The sequence below is a fragment of the Pan paniscus genome, chromosome 19 (genome assembly GCF_029289425.2).
Source record: "Pan paniscus chromosome 19, NHGRI_mPanPan1-v2.0_pri, whole genome shotgun sequence".
Lineage (NCBI taxonomy): Eukaryota > Metazoa > Chordata > Mammalia > Primates > Hominidae > Pan > Pan paniscus.
In genome coordinates, this window is record NC_073268.2 from 76,892,077 (window position 1) to 76,916,305 (window position 24,229).

At 43.0% G+C, this 24,229-nt stretch overlaps 1 protein-coding gene across 10 annotated transcripts in view; it reads left to right on the forward strand.

Annotated features, from left to right (window-relative positions):
• BCAS3 (BCAS3 microtubule associated cell migration factor) overlaps window positions 1-24,229 on the forward strand; it is a 717,859-nt gene that overhangs the window by 18,310 nt on the left and 675,320 nt on the right. For all 10 annotated transcript variants that reach the window (XM_063599306.1, XM_063599304.1, XM_063599309.1 and 7 more), the window contains one exon: window positions 13,511-13,617. In XM_063599306.1, coding sequence (XP_063455376.1) covers window positions 13,511-13,617 — 107 coding nt within the window. The remainder of the gene's footprint in view (window positions 1-13,510; window positions 13,618-24,229) is intronic.

The window sequence follows — 24,229 nt, forward strand, 5'->3', positions numbered from 1 at the left end:
CCAGCTTATTTTTAAATTTTTTGTAGAGATGAGGTCTTGCTATGTTGCCCAGGCTGATCTTGAACTACTGGCCTCAAGGAATCCTCCTGCCTCAGCCTCCTAAAGTGCTGGGATACAGGCATGAGCCACTATACTTGGGCTCATAGGGGATTTAAAAATAATCTACTCATGGATCTGGGAAAGATTGGGGCTTCATACTTTTAATCTTTGTCCACTTCTTGTCACTACTTCTTTCTGAATGTTTGCATCTCTTCTTTGACTTCTTTAACAAAGAGACAGTTGGTGCGGTGGTTACTCAAAGCTCTTTATTCATACCTTTATGATTATATGATACAATCAAAGAGGAAAAAGTATTCATTAGGAGATCCAGATGGCTCAGTCTGAGTCACTCTCCCATTATTGGAATAGTTGCTGTGGCCAAGGATGTAGTACTAGAATTGCTCAGCTGGTCATGTGCCTATCCCTGTGCTTGATGGAGGATAAGATTAGTTACCAGAATAGAGGGAGTTACAGAGTAGGAAGTGTGTGAGGTACACAAAGGTAATAGCTGCTACAGCTGGGCGCAGTTGCATGCACCTGTAGTCCCAGCTGCTCAGGAGGCTGAGGTAGGAGAATCGCTCGAGTCCAGGAGTTCTGAGCTATAATGTGCCATGCCGATTGGGTGTCTGCACTAAGTTCAGCATCAATATGGTGACTTCCCAGGAGTGGGGAACTACCAGGTTGCCTAAGGAGGGGTGAACCAGCCCAGTTCAGAAACAGTTAAAACTCCCATGCTGATCAGTAGTGAGACTGCATCAGTGAACAGCCACTGCAGTCCAGCCTGGGCAACATAGTGAGACCCCATCTCTAAAAGAAAATGCTGCTATAAGCTTCTATTGCTTTAGAAGCTTGGGTCCCTTAGCTACCTGAAGATGCCTCCTAGACATCCTCACATAGATGTCCCACAGATGCCTCAAACTCTGATTTCTTTTCCCATCTAATTGTCTCTCCTTAGCAGCTGTGCACTGACCCTATTTACCTTTCAGGTCATTAAAGCCACAGAACTTTTCATGCCTCAGGATCTTTGCAAAGGGGACCCTCTAGGTGAAATGTTATTTTCTGCCCCTATCATTATTTACCTTTTAGAGTGTACAAAGATGACTTGAAAGGCTGGGCGCAGTGGCTCATGCCTGTAATCCCAGGACTTTGGGAGGCCAAGACGGGTAGATCACTTGAGCCCAGGAGTTCAAGACCAGCCTGGGCAACATGGCAAAACCCCATCTCTACAAAAAAATATTAAAAAATTAGCTGGGTATGGTGGTATGTCCCTGTAGTCCTACCTACTCGAGAGGCTGAGGTGGGAGGATTGCTTCAGCCCAGGAGGTCGAGGCTTCAGCGGGCTGTGTTTGTGTCACTGCGCTTCAGACTGGGTGACAGGGCAAGACCCTACCTCTGAATGAATGAATGAATAAATGAGGGAGGGAAGGAGGGAAGGGAGGAAGGAAAAGAAAGAAGCAGGTTTGGGAAGAAAGATTCAGTTTCGGCTGGGCGTGGTGGCTCATGCCTGTAATCCCAATGCTTTGGGAGGCCGAGGCAGGTGGATCTCCTGAGGTCAAGAGTTCAAGACCAGCCTGGCCAACATGGTGAAACCCCGTCTCTACTAAAAATACAAAATAAATAAATAAATAAATAAAAAATAAGCTGGGCATGGTGGCAGGTGCCCGTAATCCAAGCTACTTGGGAGGCTGAGGCAAGAGAATTGCTTGAAGCCAGGAGGTGGAGGTTGCAGTGAGCTGAGATTGCACCACTGCACTCCAGCCTGGGTGACAGAGTGAGACTCTGTCTCAAAAAAAAAAAAAAAAAAAGATTCGGTTTCACTTTACACCTTGACTTTTGAGGTGTGAATAGAAATCCAGTATCCCTATCCTCCCACCAATTGCAAACAGTCTTCTAAGGAGGGAGAGTATACTGAGTGCAGTCATGGAAGATTCACAGATAAGTTAAGACTGGACAAGGTTTTGAAGGATGGGTGAATCAAAGGAAGGGAGGACATTGTAGTTGGCTGAAACCATGCAAGAATGCTAGATGTCTCTATAGGAAAGACCGTAAAGTTCAGATTTAGAGGTAGAATAAGAAAAAAGAAGCCAGTAAAGAAAATAGGCCGGGTACGATGGCTCACGCCTGTAATCCCAGCACTTTGGGAGGCTGGGGCGGGCAGATCACGAGGTCAGGAGATTGAGACCATCCTGGCTAACACGGTAGAACCCCGTCTCTACTAAAAATACAAAAAATTAGCCAGGCGTGGTGACGGGCGCCTGTAGTCCCAGCTACTCGGGAGGCTGAGGCAGAAGAATGGTGTGAACCTGGGAGGCAGAGCTTGCAGTGAGCTGAGCTGAGATTGCACCACTGCACTGGCCTGGGTGACAGAGCGAGACTCCGTCTCACAAAAAAAAAAAAAAAAAAAAAGAGCAGCAGTGGAGAAAATAAATAGTGATTCTATGATAGAGGATATAAAATGAAAGGAAAGCCAAGGAAAAAGGATTTACTTAAATGTATAATAACTTTGAGGAATAATATAACATTTCTACAAAATTAAGGTTTTTGTTCAAGAACAATAAAGTCTGGCCAGGCCTGGTGGCTTATGCCTGTAATCCAGCACTTTGGGAGGTTGAGGCAAGAGTACTGCTTGAGCCCAGGAGTTCGAGACCAGTCTGGGCAACACAGTGAAACTCTGTCTGTATTTACAAAAAGAAATAATAATAAAAGAAATCTGCTGTATCACCACCATCCAGAGAAAGTGACTAAGTGAAATCTAAAATAAGAAAAAGGAGATTTTGTATATATTATGACCTCAGGGGTTTTATGTGTGGCATTTGAACCTGGGATCAAGATGGTACTTGTGGTAGAAAGATGATTGGATTGAGTATCAAAAAGCCCTAAGATTTCTCATTCAGTTATGAGTAAAGTATACCTAACTTGTTTTTGCCAATGATAAAATGAAGTTGACCTCTCTGCATATAAAAAAGGATTCCAGGGCCAGGCACAGTGGCTCACGCCTGTAATCCCAGCACTTTGGGAGGCTGAGGCAGGTGGATCACCTGAGGTCAGGAGTTCAAGACCAGCCTGGCCAACATGGTGAAACCCCGTCTTTACTAAGTAATACAAAAATTAGCTGGGTGTGGTGGCGGGCATCTGTAATCCCAGCTGCTTGGGAGACTGAGGTGGAGAGAATTGCTTGAACCTGGGAGGCAGAGGTTGCAGTGAGCCAAGATTGCATCACTACACTCCAACCTTAGTGACAGAGCGAGACTCTGTCTCAAAAGAAAACAAAAACGGAACAAAAAACAAAACAAGAACAACAAAAAAACAGGATTCCGTCTCAAAAATAAATAAATAAAACAGAATTGATATGTCAGATTTGATGATGTACACAAAAGCACATAGAAACTTATAAAACACCATTTGTTTATTTATTTATTTACTTATTTATTTATGAGACAGAGTCTCACTCTGTCCCTTAGGCTGGAGTATAGTGACACAATCTTGACTCACTGCAACATCCGCCTCCTGGGTTCAAGCAGTCCTCTTGCCTCAGCCTCTCAAGTAGCTAGGATTACAAGCATGCACCATCACGCCCAGCTAATTTTTGTATTTTTAGTAATTTTTGTATTTTAGTTTCAGCATTTTGTCCTGGTTGGTCTTGAACTTCTGACCTCAAGTGATCTGCCCGCCTCAGCCTCCCAAAGTGTTGGGATTACAGGCGTGAGCCACCACGCCCAGCCAAAAACACCATTTGAATGTCAGGTGTAAAAATAATTATGCCCTAGGTACATAAGTTTATAATTCTGAATTTTGCTGGATATGGAATCATGTGCTATTAACATGGCAACAATGAATTCCTGTCAAAAGAAAATGGGCATTAAAGAATTACTGATGTATTAGCCATTTAATAATTTTGATTTTTATCTTTGAGAATAGGAAGTCATTAATACGGGAGATGGAGGTAAAGAGGTATGTCATTGTTGGTGTTTTAAAAAGAGCAGTTTGCTGGGAGGTAGGGATTGCAGTGAGCCGAGATCGAGCCACTGCACTCCAGCCTGGGCGATAGAGCAAGACTCCGTCTCAAAAAAAAAAAAAAAAAAAAAAAAGAGCAGTTTTGGCTGGGCTTGGTGGTTCACACCTGTAATCTCAGCACTTTGGAAGGCCAAGGTGGAGAACTGTTTGAGGTCAGAAGTTTTAGACCAGCCTGGGCAACAGAGTGAAATCCCATCTCTACAAAAAAAAAATAAAAAAAGTAGCCAGGCATGGTGGCACGTACCTATGGTCCCAGCTACATGGGAGGCTGAGGCAAGAGGATTCCTCGAGCCCAGGAGGTTGTGGCTATAGTGAGTCATGTTTGTGTCATTGTACTCCAGTTTGGACAACAGAGTGAGACCCTGTCTCAAAACAAAACAAAACAAAACAAAAAAGAAGCAGTTCAACTCTTACGTGAAGTTTGGTGAGCAGTGGTGGAAGCAGGAAGCCATGTATGCTTTTGGAGTAGTTGTTGTAGCTTAGACAGGGTGGTGGTGGTGTAAGAGGAATGAAGAGAACTGTTTAGGAAGACACAGGGACTTGGGATAGATTTACTGGTATAGGTGAGGAAGAAAGTGGTTCCTGGCTTTGCCAGTGGGGTAATGATGCTTTTCACCAAAATAAGGAACCCTGGAGGAAAATCAGGCTTGGTGAGGAAGTCATGATCTTTGAGTGGAGTTTGCACTCCTGTGGAGACATCCAAACTCTATATTGAGGAAGTCACTAGCAGATACTAGTTGAAGTAATGGGTGGAATGAGTTAACCTAGGAGAGGATATATGGTAAGAAATGGAAATTTAGAAATTGGTTTTGAGTAACTCCAATATTTAGAGACTAGGTAGAAAAGAATGCTCCAGCAGAGAGAATGGTGAAGGAGTGACTAGAGAAAGTGAAGAAAAGTTAGAGGATTATCCCTGAAAGACCAAGGGAGAGTATTTTAAGGAATAAATGGTGACCATTGGTTCTAGTTGCTGCGTAGTCTAAAAAGATGTGCTTGAAAATTATCTATTGGATGGAACAGCTTAGAGATTATTGGTGACCATTAGTGGTGACCAGAAATGGGAGGAGTGTTAGGGACATTCTGAAGTGGGTTTGGGGTAAATGTTAGATGAAAAATAATGACAGTTGTGAATGACCCAATTAAGGAATTTAGCTTCTAGAAGGAGAGGGGAGGCTGGGTGTGGTGGCTGACATCTGTAATCCCAGCACTTTGGGAGGCTGAGGTGGGCAGATCACTTGAGGTCAGGAGTTTGAGACCAGCCTGGCTAACATGGCAAGACCCTGCCTCTACTAAAAATACAAAAATTAGCCAGGCGTGGTGACGCACATCTGTAATTCCAGCTACTCAGGAGGCTGAGGCACTAGAATCATTTTAACTGGGGAGGCGGAGGTTGCAGTGAGCCGAGATCACACCACTGCACTCCAGCCTGGGTGATGGAGTGAGTCTGTCTCCAAAAAAAAATAAATAAATAAAAGTTGGAGAGGAGAGCGATGAAATCAAGTTGAGGAAGAGGAATGTTTATTGCTTTATGATTTTGGAAAACATTTATTGTACAAAATATGGCAAATAACACAAAAGTATAGATTAGTGAATGAGTTTTTACAAATCCAATGCTTATGTAACCAACACCAAAAAAATAGAATATAGGTGACCCTTTAATAATGTGGGTTTGAACTGTGCGGGTCCACTTTAGTTATACCCAAACTTTTTGGAATAAATACATTGGAAAATTTTTTGGAGATTTGTGTGACACTTTGACAAAACTTGCAGATGAACCACATAGCCTAGAAACATCAAAAAAATTAAGAAAAAGATATGTCATGAATGCATAAGATGTATAGATACTAACCTATTTTATCATTTACTATAAAATATACACAAATCTAGGCCAGGCACGGTGGCTCACGCCTGTAATCCCAGTACTTTGGGAGGCCGAGGCAGGTGGATCATTTGAGGTCAGGAGTTCAGGACTAGCCTGGCCAATGTGGTGACACTCCATCTCTACTAAAAATACAAAAAAAAAAAAAAAAAAAGAAAAAGCCAGGCGTGGTGGCACACGCCTGTAATCCCAGCTTCTTGGGAGACTGAGGCAGGAGATGTGCTAGAGCCCAGGAGGTGGAGGTTGCAGTGAGCCAAGATTGTGCCAGTGCACTCCAGCCTGGGTGACAGAGTGAGACTCTGTGTCAAAAAAATAAAAAAAGAAAGAAAAGTATGTCTCTCTCTCTCTCTATGTATATATGTATGTATAGATACACACACACACACAAATCTATTATAAAAAGTTAAGATTTATCAAAATGTACACACACACTTAACAGACAGTACATGGTGCCATCTGTAATCATGTAAACGTATAGATGTAGTTGAATTGAATGCAATTGAATTTTAACTGCATAAAATTAACTGTAGTACATACTGTACTACTGTAATAATTTTGTAGTGACCTCCTGCCGCTGTTGCAGGGAGCTCAAGAATTGCGAGTATTCACTTAAAATCATCTCTGGTGAGCAGTTTATCTTTCTAGTAAATTGCTGTGTCAAAGTAAAAAGTGATCTCTTTAGATTCTCACCTATTTTGCATCATGTTAATTGTAAAACTATAAACCTTGAATACCACGATGGGACCCATATGAAGTGCCCACTAGTGATGCTGGAGATTCTCCCAAGAATCAGAGAGAAGTCATGACATCATGATAAAAAGTTGAATTGATTGATATGTACTGTAGATTGAAGTCTGCAGCTGTGATTGCCCACCATTTCAAGGTAAAGGAATCTGGCCTAAGGACTATTGTTAAAAAAGAAAAGGAATTTTTTTTTTTTCTTCGAGACAGTGTCTTCCTCTGTCACCTAGGCTGGAGTGCAGTGGTACAGTCTCAGCTCAGTGCAGCCTCCACCTCTGGGGCTCAAGCAATCTTCCCACCTCAGCCTCCGAAGTAACTGGGACTGTAGGCGTGTGCCACAGCGCCTGGCTAATTTTTGTATTTTTTTGTAGAGATGGGGTTTTGCCATGTTGCCCAGGCTGGTCTCAAACTCCTGAGCTCAAGTGATCCGCCCACTTTCATCTCCCAAAGTGCTGAGATTACAGGCATGAGCCACCATGCTCAGTCCAAGGAAAGGAAATTCTTGATGCTGTCATTGCAGTGACACCAGCAGGCACCAAAACCTTGCACATTTTACTTAATACTTTTTTATCTCATATTGAAAATGCAGGCTGGGCGTGGTGGCTCATGGCTGTAATCCCAGCACTTTGGGAGGCCAAGGTGGGTGGATCACCTGAGGCCAGGAGTTTGAGACCAGCCTGGCCAACATGGTGAAACACCGTCTATACTAAAAATACAAAAATTAGCTGGGTGTTGTGGCGGGTGCCTGTAATCCCAGCTACTTGGGAGGCTGAGGCAGGAGAATCATTTGAACCCGGGAGGTGGAGGTTGCAGTGAGCTGAGATCGTGCCACTGCACTCCAGCCTGAGCGACAGAGTGAGACTCTGTCTCAAAAAACAGAAAAAAAGAAAATGCAGCTTTTAGGCCAGGCGCGGTGGCTCACACTTGTAATCCCAGCACTTTGGGAGACTGAGGCGGGCAGATCACTTGAGCTCAGGAGTTCAAGACTAGTCTGGGCAACATGGCAAAACCCCGTCTTTATGAAAATTAGCTGAATGTGGTGGCGTGTGCTTGTAGTCCCAGGCAGGAGATCGCTTGAGCTTGGGAGGCAGAGGTTGCAGTGAGCTGAGATAGCACATTGCACTTCAGCCTGGGCAATGGGAGTGAAACCTTGTCTCAAAAAAAAAAAAATTTAATTAAAATAAATGCAGCTTTTACATGGGTGCAGGATGCTGTAAGAAAGACTCACCTAGCCGGGCGCGGTGGCTCACGCCTGTAATCCCAGCACTTTGGGAGGCCGAGGCGGGTGGATCACGCGGTCAGGAGATCGAGACCATCCTGGCTAACATGGTGAAACCCCGTTTCTACTAAAAATACAAAAAATTAGCCGGGCGCGGTGGCGGGCGCCTGTAGTCCCAGCTACTCGGGAGGCTGAGGCAGGAGAATGGCGTGAACCCGAGAGGCGGAGCTTGTAGTGAGCCGAGATCGTGCGGCTGCACTCCAGCCGCCTGGGCAACGAAGACAGACACCGTCTCAAAAAAAAAAAAAGAAAAAGAAAAAGAAAGACTTACTATAGACTCTAATATGATTTGAGAAAAAGCAAAGTCATTATATGACAACTTAAAGCAAAAGGAAGGTGAAAAATCTAAAACTGGAGAATTTAATGCCAGAAAAGGGTGGTTTGATAATTGTAGAAAGAAGTTTGGTTTAAAAAATGTCAAGATAAAAAGAAGCAACTTCTGCCGACCAAGAGGCAGCAGGGGAGTTCCCAGATACCATTAAGAAAATCATTGAGGAGAAAGGTTATCTGCCTGAACGAGTTTTTTAATGCTGAGAGAAGTGCCCTATTCTGGGAAAAAAATGCCACAAAAGACATTTATTAGTAAGGAAGAGAAGTGCACACCCGGAATTAAGGCCAGGAAGGGATAGACTAACTCTATTGTTTTGTGCAAATACAGTCAAGTTTATAATCAGGACTGTCCTTATCTATAATGCTGCTAACCCCTGAGCCTTGGAGGGAAAAGATAAACAGCAGCTGCTAGTCTTTTCATTGTACAACAAGAAGACCTAGACAGTGGGAACCCTTTTTCTGGATTGACTGCATTGATGCTTGTTCCCAAAGTCAGGAAGTACCTGGCCAGTAAGAGACTGCCTTTTAAAGTTTTTTTTGAGGCTGGGTGCAGTGCTTCACGCCTGTAATCCCAGCACTTTGGGGGGCCGAGGTGGGTGGATCACTTGAGGTCAGGAGTTCGAGACCAGCCTGGCCAACATGGTGATACCCCATCTCTACTAGTACAAAAATTAGCCGGGCATGGTGGTGCGTGCCTATAATCCCAGCTACTCAGGAGGCTGAGGCAGGAGAATCGCTTGGACCAGGGAGGCAGAGGTTACAGTTAGCTGAGATCGTGCCACTGCACTCCAGCCTGGGAGACAGAGTGAGACTCAGTCTCAAAAAAAAAAAAAAGTTTTATTGATATTGCACAGTGCCCATGGCCACCAGAAATGTCATGAATTCAACCCCAAAAGTATGGAAGTGGTCTACTTGCCCCCAGACATGGTGTCTCTATCTTGTTGTTGGGCCTCTAGATCAAAGGGTCACATGGACCTTTTAAGGCTCACCACACATGATACTCTATGGAAAGGATTGTCAACTCTGTGAAAGAGAACCCTGATAGAACATCAGGAAAGTGTGGAAGGATCACACCATTGAAGGTGCCATCAATGTTACAGAAATAACCATGAAAGTCAGCAAGCTTGAAACAATAAATTCCTGCTGGGGAAAACTGTCCAAATGTTTTGCATGACTTACAGGATTTACGATAGATACCATCAAGAAAGTCATGAAAGAGGGCCGGGCATGGTGTCTCATCCCTGTAATCCCAGCACTTTGGGAGACCCAGGACGGCAGATCACCTTAGGTCAGGAGTTTGAGACCAGCCTGGCCAACATGGCGAAACCCTGTCTCTACTAAAAATACAAAAATTATCCAGACGTGGTGGTGCCTGTAATCCCAGCTACTTGGGAGGCTGAGGCATGAGAATCGCTTGAGCCTGGGAGGCGGAGTTTCAGTGAGCTGAGATCATGCCACTGTATTCCAGCTTGGGTGACAGAGTGAGACTTGTCTCAAAAAAAAAAAAAAGAAAAGAAAAGAAAATCATGAAAGAAGTTGTAGATATGGCAAAAAAGATGAGACGTGAAGCATTTCAAGATATCTGTTTTGGAGAAATTCAAGAACTAATAGACACCACACCAGAGAAGTTAAGAGAAGACAGCTTGATGGAGCTCAGTGCTTCCAAACCAGTGCCAGATGATGAGGAAGAAGATGTAGAGGAAACAGTGCCAGAAGACTGATGTTAGACAGTCTGCCAGAAAGCTTCCAATTATTTAAGACTGCTTTTGGCTTCTTTTAGACATAGATCTTTCTATAATACTGGCACTGAAATGAAAGCAAATGATGGAAGAAGGATTGGTCCTGTATAGAAACATTTTTAGAGAAATTTGCAAAAATGTCAGAGAGGAAGTACAGTATATTTCCATAAAGTTATACTGAGTGTGCCTGCCTCTATTGCCCTCCCTTCCACCTCCTCCACCTCCTCTGCCTCTGTTACCCCTGAGGGAGATGACCAACCCCTCCTGTTCTTCCTCTTCCTCAGCCTACTCACTGTGAAGACAAGGATGAAGACTTTTTTTTTATGGAGATGGAGTTTCGCTGTTGTTGCCCAGGCTGGAGTGCAGTGGTGTGATCTCGGCTCACTGTAACCTCCACCTCCTGGGTTCAAGCAATTCTTCTGCTTCAGCCTCCTGAGTAGCTGGGATTACAGGCACCCACCACCACACCCGGCTAATTTTTTGTATTTTTAGTAGAGATGGGGTTTCACCATGCTGGCCAGGCTGGTCTGGAACTCCTGAACTCAGGTGATCTACCCTCCTCAGCCTCCTAAAGTGCTGGGATTACAGGCCTGAGCTACCGCACCCAGCAGGATGCAGACTTTTTTTGATGATCCACTTCCATTAATGGATATTTTCTCTTCTGTATATTCGAAGAATACAGTATAGAAAACATATACAAAATATATGTTAATTGACTTTATTTTAACAGTAAGCCTTCTGGCCAGCAGTAAGCTATTAGCAGTTAAGTTTTTGGGTGAGTCAAAAGTTATACATGGTGGCTCATGCCTTTATTCCCTCCCAGCACTTTGGAAGGCCGAGGCGGATGGATCTCTTGAGGCCAGGCACTCAAGACCAGCTGGGGCAACATGACAAAACCCCATCTCTACTAAATATACAAAAATTAGCCAGGCGTGGTGGAGACTACAGTGAGCTGAGATTGTGCCACTGTATTCCAGCCTGGACAACAGAGCAAGACTCTGTCTCAAAAAACAAAACAAAAAAAAACAAAACAACCCCAAAAACTTACACTATACTTTTTTTTTTTTTTTTTTTTTTTTTTTTTTTTTTTTTTTATGGTGGAGACAGGGTCTCACTCTGTCACCCAGGCTGGAGTGGAGTGCAGTAGTATGATCACACCTTACTGCATCCTTGACCTCCCGGGCTCAAGCTATCTTCCCATTTCAGTCTCCCCAGCAACTGAGACTGCAGGTGCTTTTCACCAAGCCCAGCTAATTTTTGTATTATTGTTATTATTTTTTTGAGACAGAGTTTTGCTCTTGTTGCCCAGGCTGGAGTGCAATGGCTTGATCTCGGCTTACCTCAACCTCTGCCTCCTGGGTTCAAGCCATTCTCCTGCTGCAGCCTCCCGTGTAGCTGGGATTACAGGCATACGCACCACCATGCCCGGCTAATTTTGTATTTCCAGTAGAGACCGGGTTTCTCCATCTTGGTCAGGCTGGTCTCGAATTCTCGACCTCAGGTGATCTGCCTGCCTCCGCCTCCCAAAGTGCTGGGATTACAGGTGTGAGCCACCACGCCCGGCCAATTTTTGTATTTTTTGTAGAGATGGGGTTTCGCCATGTTGCCCAGGCTGGTCTCAGACTCCTGGGCTCAAGCGGTATGCCCACCTTGGCCTCCCAAAGTGCCGGGATTACTCAGTCTATACGTGGATTTTGACTGCATTGGGGGATGGGGGGTACTTAGCACCCCTACCCTCCACATTGTTCAAGGGTCAAGTGTACTTTTCCCCTTCCAATCTTTACATCATTTATTTTTCTTTCCTAATTGCACTGTCTAGGGCCTCTAGTACAGTGTTGAATATAAGTTTTAAGTTTAGGCATCTTTGTCTTGTTCTGCCTCATAGGGAGGAAGCATTCAGTCTTTTACCATAAATATGATGTTAGCTTAGTATTTTCATAGACATCCTTTATTCTTGATTTGCTGAGTTTTTAAAAATAAAATAGCTATTGCATTTTAGCAAATGCTTTTTTAACATATATTGAAATGATCATATGATTTTTTGCCTTTATTCTGTTAATGTTGGCAAATGATAATTGATTTTTCCGATGTTAAACCATCTTACATTTGTGGGATAAACCCTATATTTTAGTGATTGATTATCCTTTCTATATTGTGGGATTCAATTTGCTAGTCTTTGTAAAGTATTTTTATATATACATTCATGAGGTGGATTGATTTATAGTTTTCTTGTAATTTCTTAGTCTGGTTTTGGTTGCCTCAGAACGAGTTGGTACTTATTCCCTTCTCTTCTGTTTTTTAGAAAAGTGTGTAAGGCCGGAAGTGATGGCTCATACCTGCAATCCCAGCACTTTGGGAAGCCAAGGCAGGTGGATTGCTTGAGCTCAGGAGTTTGAGACCAGCCTGGCAACATGGCGAAACCCTGTCTCTACAAACATTTACAAAAAATTAGCTGGGCATTATGGCGTATGCCCGTAGTCCCAGCTGCTTGGGAGGCTGAGGTAGGAGGATCACCTGAGCATAGAAGGTTGAGGCTGCAGTGAGCTATGATGGCACCACTGTACTCCAGCCTGGATGAAGGAGTGAGATTCTGTCTCAAAAAAAAAAAAAAAAAGTTTGTGGAGAATTGATGTTATTATTATTTTTAGAGCCAGGGCCTTACTCTGTCACCCAAGCTGGAGTACAGTGGTGCCATCATAGCTCACCACAGCCTTGAATTATTTTGCTTAAAGGCTCCTTCCACTTCAGTCTCCAGAGTATCTAGGACTGTAAGTGTGTGCCACCAAGCCCAGCTAATAATAATAATAATTACTATTTTCGAGACGGAGTCTTGCTGTGTCACCCAGGCTAGAGTGCAGTGGCACAATCTTGGCTCACTGCAACCTCTGCCTCCTGGGTTCAAGAGATTCTTGTGCCTCAACCTCCCCATTAGCTGGGATTACAGGTGCGGCACCACACCCGACTAATTTTTGTAGTTTTTAGTGGAGATGGGGTTTCACCACGTTGGCCAGGTTGGTCTTGAACTCCTGACCTCATGATCTGCCTGCCCCAGCCTCCCAAAGTGCTGGGATCACAGATGTGAGCCACCGGGCCCAGCCTATTTATTTGAAATAGAGACAGGATCTTGCTGTGTTGCCTAGGCTGGTCTTGAACTCCTGGCCTCAGGTGATCCTTCTACTTCGTCCTCTCAAAATACTGGGATTATAGGTGTAAGCCACCATGCCCAGCCCTGTTTTTTTTTCCTTAAATGTTTGATATTATTTAAATGGTGTGGCTAGAAGCTATGTTGAAATGGGCCAAGGAATGACAGATATATAAGGAAATAGATAGCCAGGATGGACAACTTTGAGAATTCTGGCTATGAAGAGAAGAGAGGATGGTTGCTAGACAGGTGTAAAGATTGAATCAGGCATTAAAGAAATACAGTTGTTTTCTTGATTGCCATTATGTCTTTTAAATTTGCTTCTTTGTTACTTAATTCTAATGCAGATACATCAAGAAATCTGGAATTTCATGAAATACATAGTACTGGGAATGAACCGCCTTTGTTGATTATGATTGGCTACAGTGATGGAATGCAGGTCTGGAGCGTCCCTGTAAGTACACATGTGGTTGAATACCTAAAACATACTTCCCAGCATGTTAGCTTATGTGAAATCTGTAGATACTTTTTTTTTTTGAGACAGAGTCTCACTCTTCGCCCAGGCTGGAATGCAGTGGTGCGATCTCGGCTCACTGCAACCTCTGCCTCCCAGGTTCAAGCGATTCTCCTGCCTCAGCCTCCCGAGTAGCTGAGATTACAGGCATGTGTCACCACACCCAGGTAATTTTTGTACTTTTAGTAGAGATGGGTTTTGCCATGTTGGCCAGGCTGGTCTCAAACTCCTGACCTCAGGTGATCCATCTGCCTCAGCCTCCCAAAGTGTTGGGATTACAAGCGTGAGCCACTGCACCCAGCATATATCTGTGTATCTTTATAGGATAAATTCCTTTCTATGGAGTTACTGAGTCAAAGGCTAAGTGCATTTGTAATTTTGATATATGTTTTACATTGCATAATATTGGTCTTATTTTGCATTTGGACTCCTACATGTGCCTTTTTTGGGTGACCAAACTTAAAATGTCCTAAATGAAGAAGAGGCATGGGAGCAGTGCATTTGTTGAGATGTAGTAAATACTGCATATTTTGGCTTATTTCACTTATATTTCATTATTTGGCATAATCTAAATAATTATCTTCCAGTAGATGAGTGGGCTTATTATTTTTAATTGAGATGGGGTCTGGCTGTATTGCTCAGGATGGTCTTGAAGTCCTGGGCTAAAGCAGTCCTCCCACCTTGGCCTCCCAAAATGCTGGGATTACAGGCATGAGCCACTGCGCCCAGCTGAGATGACAGGACTTCTGTTGTGTGATTCTTTTGCAGTCGGAGGCTCTGGGCCAGTAGAAGTTGAATTTGTACCTTTAATAATTGTATTCAGGAAACTTGTTTGAAGCCCCATGAGTATGTGTGTATGTGTGTTTCAGCCAGAATTTTTTTCTCTTTTTCTTTTGGGTGATATTGTTGCTCCTTGAATGATGTATAAGCAAACATGTATTACCTCAGATTTAATGGAAGTCAGGATATTCTCAAGTACAGAATTTGACCTCAGTAGTCTAAGAATTACTAAGGAACAAGCACATTCACCTTTCAATTCTTTAACTTTTTTTTTTTTTTTTTTTTTGAGACAGAGTTTCACTCTGTTGCCCAGGCTGGAGTGCAGTGGCGCAATCTCGGCTCACTGCAAGCTCTGCCTCCCGGGTTAACGCCATTCTCCTGCCTCAGCCTCTCAAGTAGCTGGGACTATAGGCGCCCGCCACCACGCCTGGCTAATTTTTTGTATTTTTAGTACAGACGGGGTTTCACCATGTTAGCCAGGATGATCTTGATCTGCTGACCTCGTGATCCGCCCGCCTTGGCCTCCCAAAGTGCTGGGATTACAGGTGTGAGCCACTGTGCCTGGCCAACATTTTTTAAGTTAAAAAAATGTTTATTTTTTGATAAGTCACTTCTGATGAAGTTTGGTGTTCCATTCTGTTCTTTTTTTTTTTTTTTTGAAACAGGGTCTCACTTTGTCACCCAGGCTCGAGGGCAGTGGCATGATTGTAATTCACTCTATCCTCCACCTCCTGGACTCAAGCGATCCTCCCACATCAGCCTCTGGAGTAGCTGGGACTACAGGCACGTGCCCCCACACCCAGTTAATTTTTAACACTTTAATGGAGACAGGGTCCTACTGTGTTGCCCAGGCTGGTCTCGAACTCCTGGGCTCCAGTGATCCTCCTACTTGGCCTCCTAAAGTGTGGGCATTACAGGCATGAGCCACTGTGCCTGGCCAATTCTATTCTTATAATTATCATATTATTAAGTATCTAAGATGTGGGATTTTTTTTTTTTTAACTTAGCTTTACTTTGTGGAGATAGAAGAATCGTGCTGGTATGTCATGAAATTAGAAGTATTCTTTTTCTTTTGACTTTTGGGAAGTGTAGTTGACATTTTTCAAGGTCCCTCAATGTTCTTTGTAATTTTGGTATTGTTCCAAAGGCGTGGAGAAAGTACTTAAAATTTGGCAGTGTTTTTTTTTCTTACGGAGAGAAATATTTCTAGGTTGTGATAAAACAAAAGGGTTTTGTAAATGTAACTTTTTCTTATTAATAGAGACTACATTTTGCTTCATTATGCTGTTTGTTGACAGTACTGAAGACAAAGAGGAAGTTATACCTTTAACAAGAGGGTTGAGCCTGTGTGATTAGGGGTGTTGACTGGATTGAACACATTCCTTTGGTGGTATTCAGGTTGTTTTAACTGCCCACTTGTTTTGGTTATAATTGGGGATATTAATTTTAATAGTTTAAAGTTAATTTCTGTTTATCTTTGAGTAATTAAGGTCTTTATTTCTCCTTATGCCTAGATTATATTTTGAGAGACTTGAATAATTTTTTTTTGATGGAATTTTCTTTGGCCAAGTGTATATTGTTGTAGTACCACTATTTCATGAATTAGGGCCTGGTGTAGAGGCTGACGCTTGTAATCCCAGCACTTTGGGAGGCTGAGGCAGGAGGATCACTTGAGGTCAGCAGTTTGAGACTAACCTGGGCAGCACAGTGAGACCAGCCGGGTGCGGTGGCTCATGCCTGTAATCCCAGTACTTTGGGAGGCCAAGGCAGGCAGATCATTTGAGGTCAGGAATTCGAGACCAGCCTGACCAACATGGTGAAACCCCATCTCTACTAAAAATAAAAAAAAAAATTAGCTGGGCGTGATGGCACATGTCTGTAGTCCCAGCTACTCTGGAGGCTGAGGCAGGAGAATCGCTTGAACCCGGGAGGCGGTGGTTACAGTGAGCCAAGATTGCGCCACTGCACTCCAGCCTGGGTGACAGAGTGAGACTCTGTCTCAAAACAAAACAAAAACAAAAACACATAGTGAGATCTTGTCTCTACAAAAAATTTTTAAAAATTAACCAGGCGTAGTGGCATGCGCCTGTGGTTCCAGCTACTCGGGAGGATGAGGCAGGGGGATTGCCTGAGCCTGGGAAGTTGAGGCTGCAGTGAGCCATGATTATGCCACTGCACTCCAGCCTGGGTGACAGAGTGAGACCTTGTCTCGGGAAGGAAAAAAAAAAAAAGACAATCTGGGAAAATAAGCTTCTTATGTTTCATTGAGCTCTCATTATGGTCAAAGAGGTTTATATACATATTATCTCATCTAATGTAGAAGTTACCTTGTTTTACAGGTGGTAAGGTCACACTGCTTTTAAGAGGTGGAACTAGAATTGAAACCTAGTTCTGTCTGAATTCAAATTCAAAGCCCATGATCTAAGAGCTATACTTCATCACTTTTCAAATGTGATTGCTAAAGATATGACATGTGAGTAGTTTTGTAGTTTAGGTTTAGTTTTTGTAGAGGTGAAGGGAATTATCCCCTCTCCCTCTGAAATAAATTGACAATAGATTAACGGGAGAAAAAGCATACACATGCATGAGAGCCACATAAAATATGAGACTCAAAGAAGGGCCAAATGGCTGAAGCTTACATAGTGCTCTCTTTGTAGGGGAGAAGGAGATGGAGGAATGTCGTCAGTTTTGAGAGTTAGTAAATCATTCTCAGGAAAGTTGAATGGGCCCAAAGAGCAGAAAATTGTTTCTAAGTGATTCACTTGGGAAGTGGGACCTGAGCAGAGATGATAGCCTGTGACAAAGTCTGTCTAGGTGTGGTGTCATTTCTTGGTTTTCCTTCCTGCAATTTGAGATTAATCTTCTCTGGTTGAAGAAGTTTCAGAAAGGGGAGAGGGAGGCAATTGTGTTCCTTCTAGAAGAGCTTCAGGAAAGGGAACTTGAGAGAGTCCCTCCTTGTGCTTGTGAGGGAGAAGCAGGAGAACACCAGAAAGTCCTTGGTTCTGAGGACTTCTGAGGCCTTTTAATTTCCTTTAGCTCAAAATGCTCAGCATGCCAAAATGCCAGAATTTGGAATATCGTTTTCTGAGCCCCAGTGTTTTCATTTGTAGAAGATTAGGATGTACCTTCAAATACTCATAATTATCTTTTACGTTTTACTTTGTTAGCCATTACTCTGTCAGAACCCTTCTGAAACTTATAACCATTATTCATTACATGAGCATATATGCTAGACAGTGGGGAGCCTATGTTGGCCGACCTAGAAAAAAATGACTCTCATGGATCTTTATAGTCTGTAATTCATACGATTGGCCCTCTATATACGTGTGTTGCGCATCTGCAGATTCAACCAACTGTGGATTGAAAATATTTGGAATTAAAAAAAAGGATGGTTGTGTCTGTACTGAACACATATAGAGTTTTCTTTCTTGTCATTATTTCCTAAACAATGCAGTATAACAATTATTTACATAGCATTTACATTGTACTAGGTATTATAGGTAATTAAGAGATGACTTAAAGTATATGAGAGAATGTGTAAAGGTTATATGCAAATACTATGCCATTTTATGTAAAGGACTTGAGCATGATGGACTTTGGTATTCATGGGTGGTTTGTGGAACCAATCCCCCACAGATGCTGATGGACAATTGCATTTGCATTTGCTTTTTTTGTTTGTTTGTTTGTTTTTGAGACTGAGTCTCACACTATTGCCCAGGCTGGAGTGCACAGGGGTGATCTCGGCTCACTGCAACCTCTGCCTCCTGGATTCAAGTGATTTTCGTGTCTCAGCCTCCTGAGTAGCTGGAACTACAGGTGTGAGCCACCATGCCAGGCTAATTTTTGTATTTTTTTTAGTAGAGATGGGGTTTCACCATGTTGGCCAGGCTGGTTTCGAACTCCTGACCTCAAGTGATCCACCTGCCTTGGCCTCCCAAAGTGCTGGGATTACAGGCGTGAGCTACCGTGCCTGGCCTGCTTTTTAAAAATAGAGATGAAATCTCACTATGTCGCCCAGATTGGTCTTGAACTCTTGGCCTCAGGCAGTCCTCCTGCCGTGGCCTCCCAAACCACTGGGATTACAGATGTAAGCCATCATGCCTGGCCATGTATTTGCTTTTGAGTAAGTTTAGGTGGGCAGAAAATCAACCCCTGTCCAAACCTTAGCTTAGTTTTTGCTTCTAGTATATGCTCAGGACTCCCTCTTGTTGAGTTTAATATAACTGTCCCGCGGTGGCTCATGTCTGTAATCCCAGCACTTTGGAGGCCAAGGCAAGCAAGTTACTTGAGGTCAAGAGTTTGAGACCATCCTTAGCCAACATGGTGAAACTCTGTCTCTACTAAAAATACAAAAATGGTGGTGGCCACCTGTAATCCCAGCTACTTGGGAGGCTGAGGCAGGAGAATTGCTTGAACCCAGGAGGCGGAGGTTGCAGTGAGCTGAGATTGCACCACGGTACTCTTGCCTGGGTGACAGAGTGAGACTCTGTCTCAAAAAGACAAAACTGTCCCACCTGGGAGTCTCAGGTTAAGAAAATAAGCATATCCTGGTTAAACATTTTAAAAAATTGTCTATCGAAGTGTGTAGATGTGAATGGAACTTAGATGATGTCTAGGAATATTATTAATTAGAGTCAGCTCAAAAGCAGAACTGTGCAGTAGTTTACTGCCCAATCGCTACTGCTTTGTACATGACACCAGCTTTCCTACCTTTCCTGAGCTGTCAGAGCCCTTCTTTCAACACACCAGATGTAACATAGAATGATTGTTATGTGGGCGTTCCAGATAAACAACCCCTTTTCTCAACCATCCCTAACAATGTTATTGACTCTTTTTTGGTGAGGTAAATATAGGCTTTCTTGCTTAAAATTCTTAATTAAAAAAATCAAAATTATCTTTGTATATATTTTAAAAACCAAATAGTTTTGTGAGATTCAAATATGAAACAAATGAAGTTCTGTACTCTTTTTTTTTTTTTTGAGACAGAGTCTTGCTCTGTGGCTCAGACTGGAGTGCAGTGGCATGATCCTGGCTCACTGCAGCCTCCACCTCCGGGGTTCAAGTAGTTCTCCTGCCTCAGCCTCCCAAGTAACTGGGATTACAGGTGTGCGCCACCACACTCGGCTAATTGTTTTGTATTTTTTGGTAGAGACGGGGTTTCACCATGTTGGCCAGGCTGGTTTCAAACTCCTGACTTCAAGTGATCTGCCTGCCTAGACCTCCCAACATGTATACTCTTTCTTTCGTCACTCTTTCAAATCTACTAGTTATTGTCATTTTAGTATTTATTTCAATTATTTCAAAATATCATACTTCTTATTTATTTTTTATTTTGAGATGGAGTCTCTCTGTGACACTCAGGCTAGAGTGCAGTGGCGCAATCTCAGCTCACTGCAACCTCCGCCTCCTGGGTTCAAGCGATTCTCCTGCCTCAGCCTCATGAGTAGCTGGGATTACAGGTGCACGCCCCATGCCCAGTTAATTTTTGTATTTTTAGTAGAGATGGGGTTTCACCATATTGGCCAGTCTTGAACTCCTAACCTCAAGTGATCTGCCTGCCTCAGCCTCCCAAAGTGCTGGGATTACAGGTGTGAGCCACCACACCCCACCTCAAAATATCATACTTCTTGAAGTTTTTTTTCTCCCAGTGTTAGATTGATTGGTGCCATGAACTATGAAGTTATTTTTTATTTTATTTTATTTTTTTGAGATGGAGTCTCGCTCTGTCACCCAGGCTGGAGTGCAGTGGCATGATCTCGGCTCACTGCAGCCTCTGCCTCCCAGTTTCAAGCAATTCTCCTGCCTCAGCCTCCTGAGTAGCTTGAATTACGGGCATGCGCCACCACGCCCAGCTAATTTTTATATTTTTAGTAGAGACGGGGTTTCACCGTGTTGGTCAAGCTGGTCTCGAGCTCCTGACCTTGTGCTATGCCCGCCTCGGCCTCCCAAAGTGCTGGGATTACAGGCGTGAGCCACCGCGCCCAGCCACGAACTATGAAGATTTAAACGGTGTTCATTTATTCAGCACATGTCTGGGATATACAGGGGTAAGCACAATAGATGTGGTCTTTGCTGTCATGGAGCTAGTTGGAGAGAGAGATTTAAATAAAAATAAATGGATATACAACTTAAGTTGTAATATGAAAAAAAGCATGACATGTTAGGACAAGGAAGTGACATATAAGCTAAAAAATACTTAGGGTAAGACTGGAACAATAAACACTAAACAGAGGCTCTGAGATGAAAGCGTTCTTTTCTCCATAGTTAGAAATTGATTTAGATTTCTTAAATTTTTTCTCTTTAAAGAGCATTGTAGCTGGGCACGGTGGCTCACGCCTATACTCCCAACACTTTGGGAGGCTGAGGGTGGTGTATCGCTTGAGGCCAGGAGTTTAAGAGCAGCTTGGGTGAGACCCCATCTCACCAAAACCACAAAAATTAGGGCTGAAACAGGGGGATCAGTTGAACCTAGGAGGTCAAGGCTGCAGTGACCTGTGCGCCACTGCACGCCAGCCTGGGTGACAGAGCAAGACCCTCTCAAAAAAAAAAAAAAGAATAATAATATTGAGATAAATATCTTTATGGTCATATAATTTGGAGAGATCAATAAAAGTAAGGCTCCTAATAGATTTTCCAAATTACATTCTTTTCCAGCCATGTCAGTTATACTTACCCCATATATTTATTAATTCTTTCACTCAGCAAAGATTTATTAATTGTCTATTACATGCCAGACTGTGTTGAAGGTGCTGGGACAACACTGAACAAAACAAAGTCATTCTCTTTGTGGAATTTCCATTCTGGTAGGTGGGGAGGATAGATAATAAATATGTATCATGTTAGATGGTGATAGATAGGGTGGTTGTTGTAGCTGTGGGTTGCTCTTTTATATACGACGGTCTGGGAAAGCCTCTCAAAGACCCAGTGACATAGTGGTGTGAAGTTATCCATATGGGTATTTGAGGGAGGAACACTCCAAGCCAGTACAAACACTCTGTGGTGCAGAATATGTTTCTTTCTTTTTCTTTTCTTCTTCTTCTTTTTTTTTTTGTGAGACAGAGTCTCTCTGTGTCACCCAGGCTGGAGTGCAGTGGCGTAGTTTTGGCTCACTGCAACCTCTGCCTCCCAGGTTCAAGCGATTCTCCTGCCTCAGCCTCCCTAGTAGCTGGGACTACAAGGATGCACCACCATGCCTGGGTACTTTTTGTATTTTTAGTAGAGACGGGGTTTCGCCATGTTGTCCAGGCTGGTCTTGAACCCCTGACCTCAAGTGATCCACCTTCCCGGGCCTCCCAAAGTGCTGGGATTACAGGCGTGAGCCACCATGCCCGGCAGAATATGTTTCTTATATTTAAGAACAGCAAGGAGGCAGTTTAGCTGGAGTTAGGAGAGCAAAGCAAAGAATAAGAGATTTTGTCCAAGAGTTGGCAGTTGGCTAGGGCTTTGTTTTCGCCCTTGTAAGGACATCTAAAATTTCAAATATAGAGCAAAGTTGGACTTTTACGGTGAAATTACTTATACCCGCCATCTAGAGCAGCAGTCCCCAACCTTTTTGGCACCAGGGACCGGTTTTGTGGAAGACAGTTTTTCCACAGGGTGGGGATAGTTTCAGTATGATTCAAGCACAGTAAATTTATTGTTCACTTTATTTCTATTATAATTGCATTGTAATATATAATGAAATAATTATACAACTCACCATAATGTAGAATCAGTGGGAGCCCTGAGCTTGCTTTCCCACAGCTAGATGGTCCCATCTGTGGGTGATGGGAAGCAGTGACAGATCATCAGACATTAGATTCTCATAAGGAGCACACAATCTAGACACTTCACATGCACAGTTCACGTTAGGGTTCGCACGCCTATGATAATCTAATGCTGCTGCTGACCTGACAAGAGGCAGAGCTTAGGCAGTAATGTGCGCAATGGAGAGCAGCTGTAAATACAGTTGAAGCTTCGCTTTTGCTTGCCTGCTTCTCACCTCCTGCTGTGAGGCCTGGTTCGTAACCAGTACCTGGCCCAGGGATTGGGGGACCCCTCAACTAGAATATACCCTTAAAATTTTACTATACTTTTTTTTTTCCAGTTTTTTTTTCAGGCAACCCTCAGAACCAGAAGGGGTTCACACAGCTGCCTACTGTACTTTGTCTCACATCCATCTTATTCATTGCATTTCAGAGGAAATGCAAACATCAACATGCTTTCCCCTAACTACTTTTGCATGCATATAATTAACTAGAGTTCAATATTTGGTTAGTTTTTAAATTTTTTTAGACAGAGTCTTGCTCTATTGCCCAGGCTGGAGGGCAGTGATGCGATCTTTGCTCACTGCAGCCTCTACCTCATGGGTTCAGTTGATTCTCATGCCTCAGCCTCCTGAGTAGTTGGGATTACTGGCACATGCCACCATGCCTGGTGAATTTTTGTGATCTTTTAAATTTTAGCTATTTTGGTAGGTGATACCTTGAGGATTCATTTAGCATTACCATTTCCCTGATGACTAATAATGTGGAGTACTTTTTCATGTTTCTTGGCCATTTGTATATATTTTAGCAATTATTTGTATAATTTTTTTGCCCATTAAAAAATTTAGTTGTAGGCTGGGTGCTGTGGCTCACGCCTGTAATCTCAGCACTTTGGGAGGCCGAGGTGGGCGGATCACGAGGCCAGGAGATCGAGACCATCCTGGCTAACATGGTGAAACGCAGTCTCTACTAAAAATACAAAAAATACAAAAAAGTTAGCCAGGCGTGGTGACAGGCGCCTGTAGTCCCAGCTACTTGGGAGGCTGAAGCAGGAGAATGGCGTGATCCCAGGAGGTGGAGTTTGCAGTGAGCCAAGATCGCGCCATTGCACTCCAGCCTGGGCAACAGAGCGAGACTCTGTCTCAAACAAACAAACAAACAAACAAACTTAGTTGTAGAAGCCATTGGAGGATTTTTGAATAGAGGTAATATCACTTTTAAAAATAAGAAAGGTATGTGAAGAGCAGATTTGGGTGGAAAGGTAGTGAGTTTGGTTTTAAATGTGTGAACCGTAGACTGTTGCTGGTCCATAAACTGGTGATGGCGAATCATTTGTTATTGGCAGCAAAAAGGTAAAGTGCAGAAAATGAGAGTAAGCCTTTCAAAACCTACAGTATTTGCCAGTGCACACTATCCAAACATATGTATATAGTTTACAGAAGTATCATTTGTGCCAACTTTTAGAAAAATCAAAAAATAATTCGTCTTTTATGACAAACAGTTTGAAAAACACTATCATCAAGACATCCAGTTGGAGAAGGAGTTTTTGATGAGTATGTTTAGACATGCAATCATGTATTATTTTATTTCACACAAATAACATTTCTGTGATTATTAACATTCATTTTAGCATTATACATTCTTTGTAGTCATGAGAATAAGATACAGAATTTTCAAGGAGGAGATTTGAATTGCAGGATGAGGAGTTGAACTTATTCTTTCAGCCATAATAATTTGGACTCGTTGAGAATCTTTTGGTAACATACATTTCAAAAGCTGTCTGTAATATTGATTTTGTGGTTGCAGTGGGATGAATAGCAGGAGAAAAGAAAAGGTTATAAGGCTAGTTAGGAGTGAATTTCAACACTGTCTGAATGTTAGATGTTGAGAGCCTGAACTAAGTTTGTTGTTGTGAGAGGATTACCAAAAACCATGATAAGTGGTTAGACGTTTAGAAGAGAAGAAAGTTAAAGATGTTTCCAGAGTCTTGACCTGGGGACCGGTGCTGCTTAGTATGAAAGATGGCA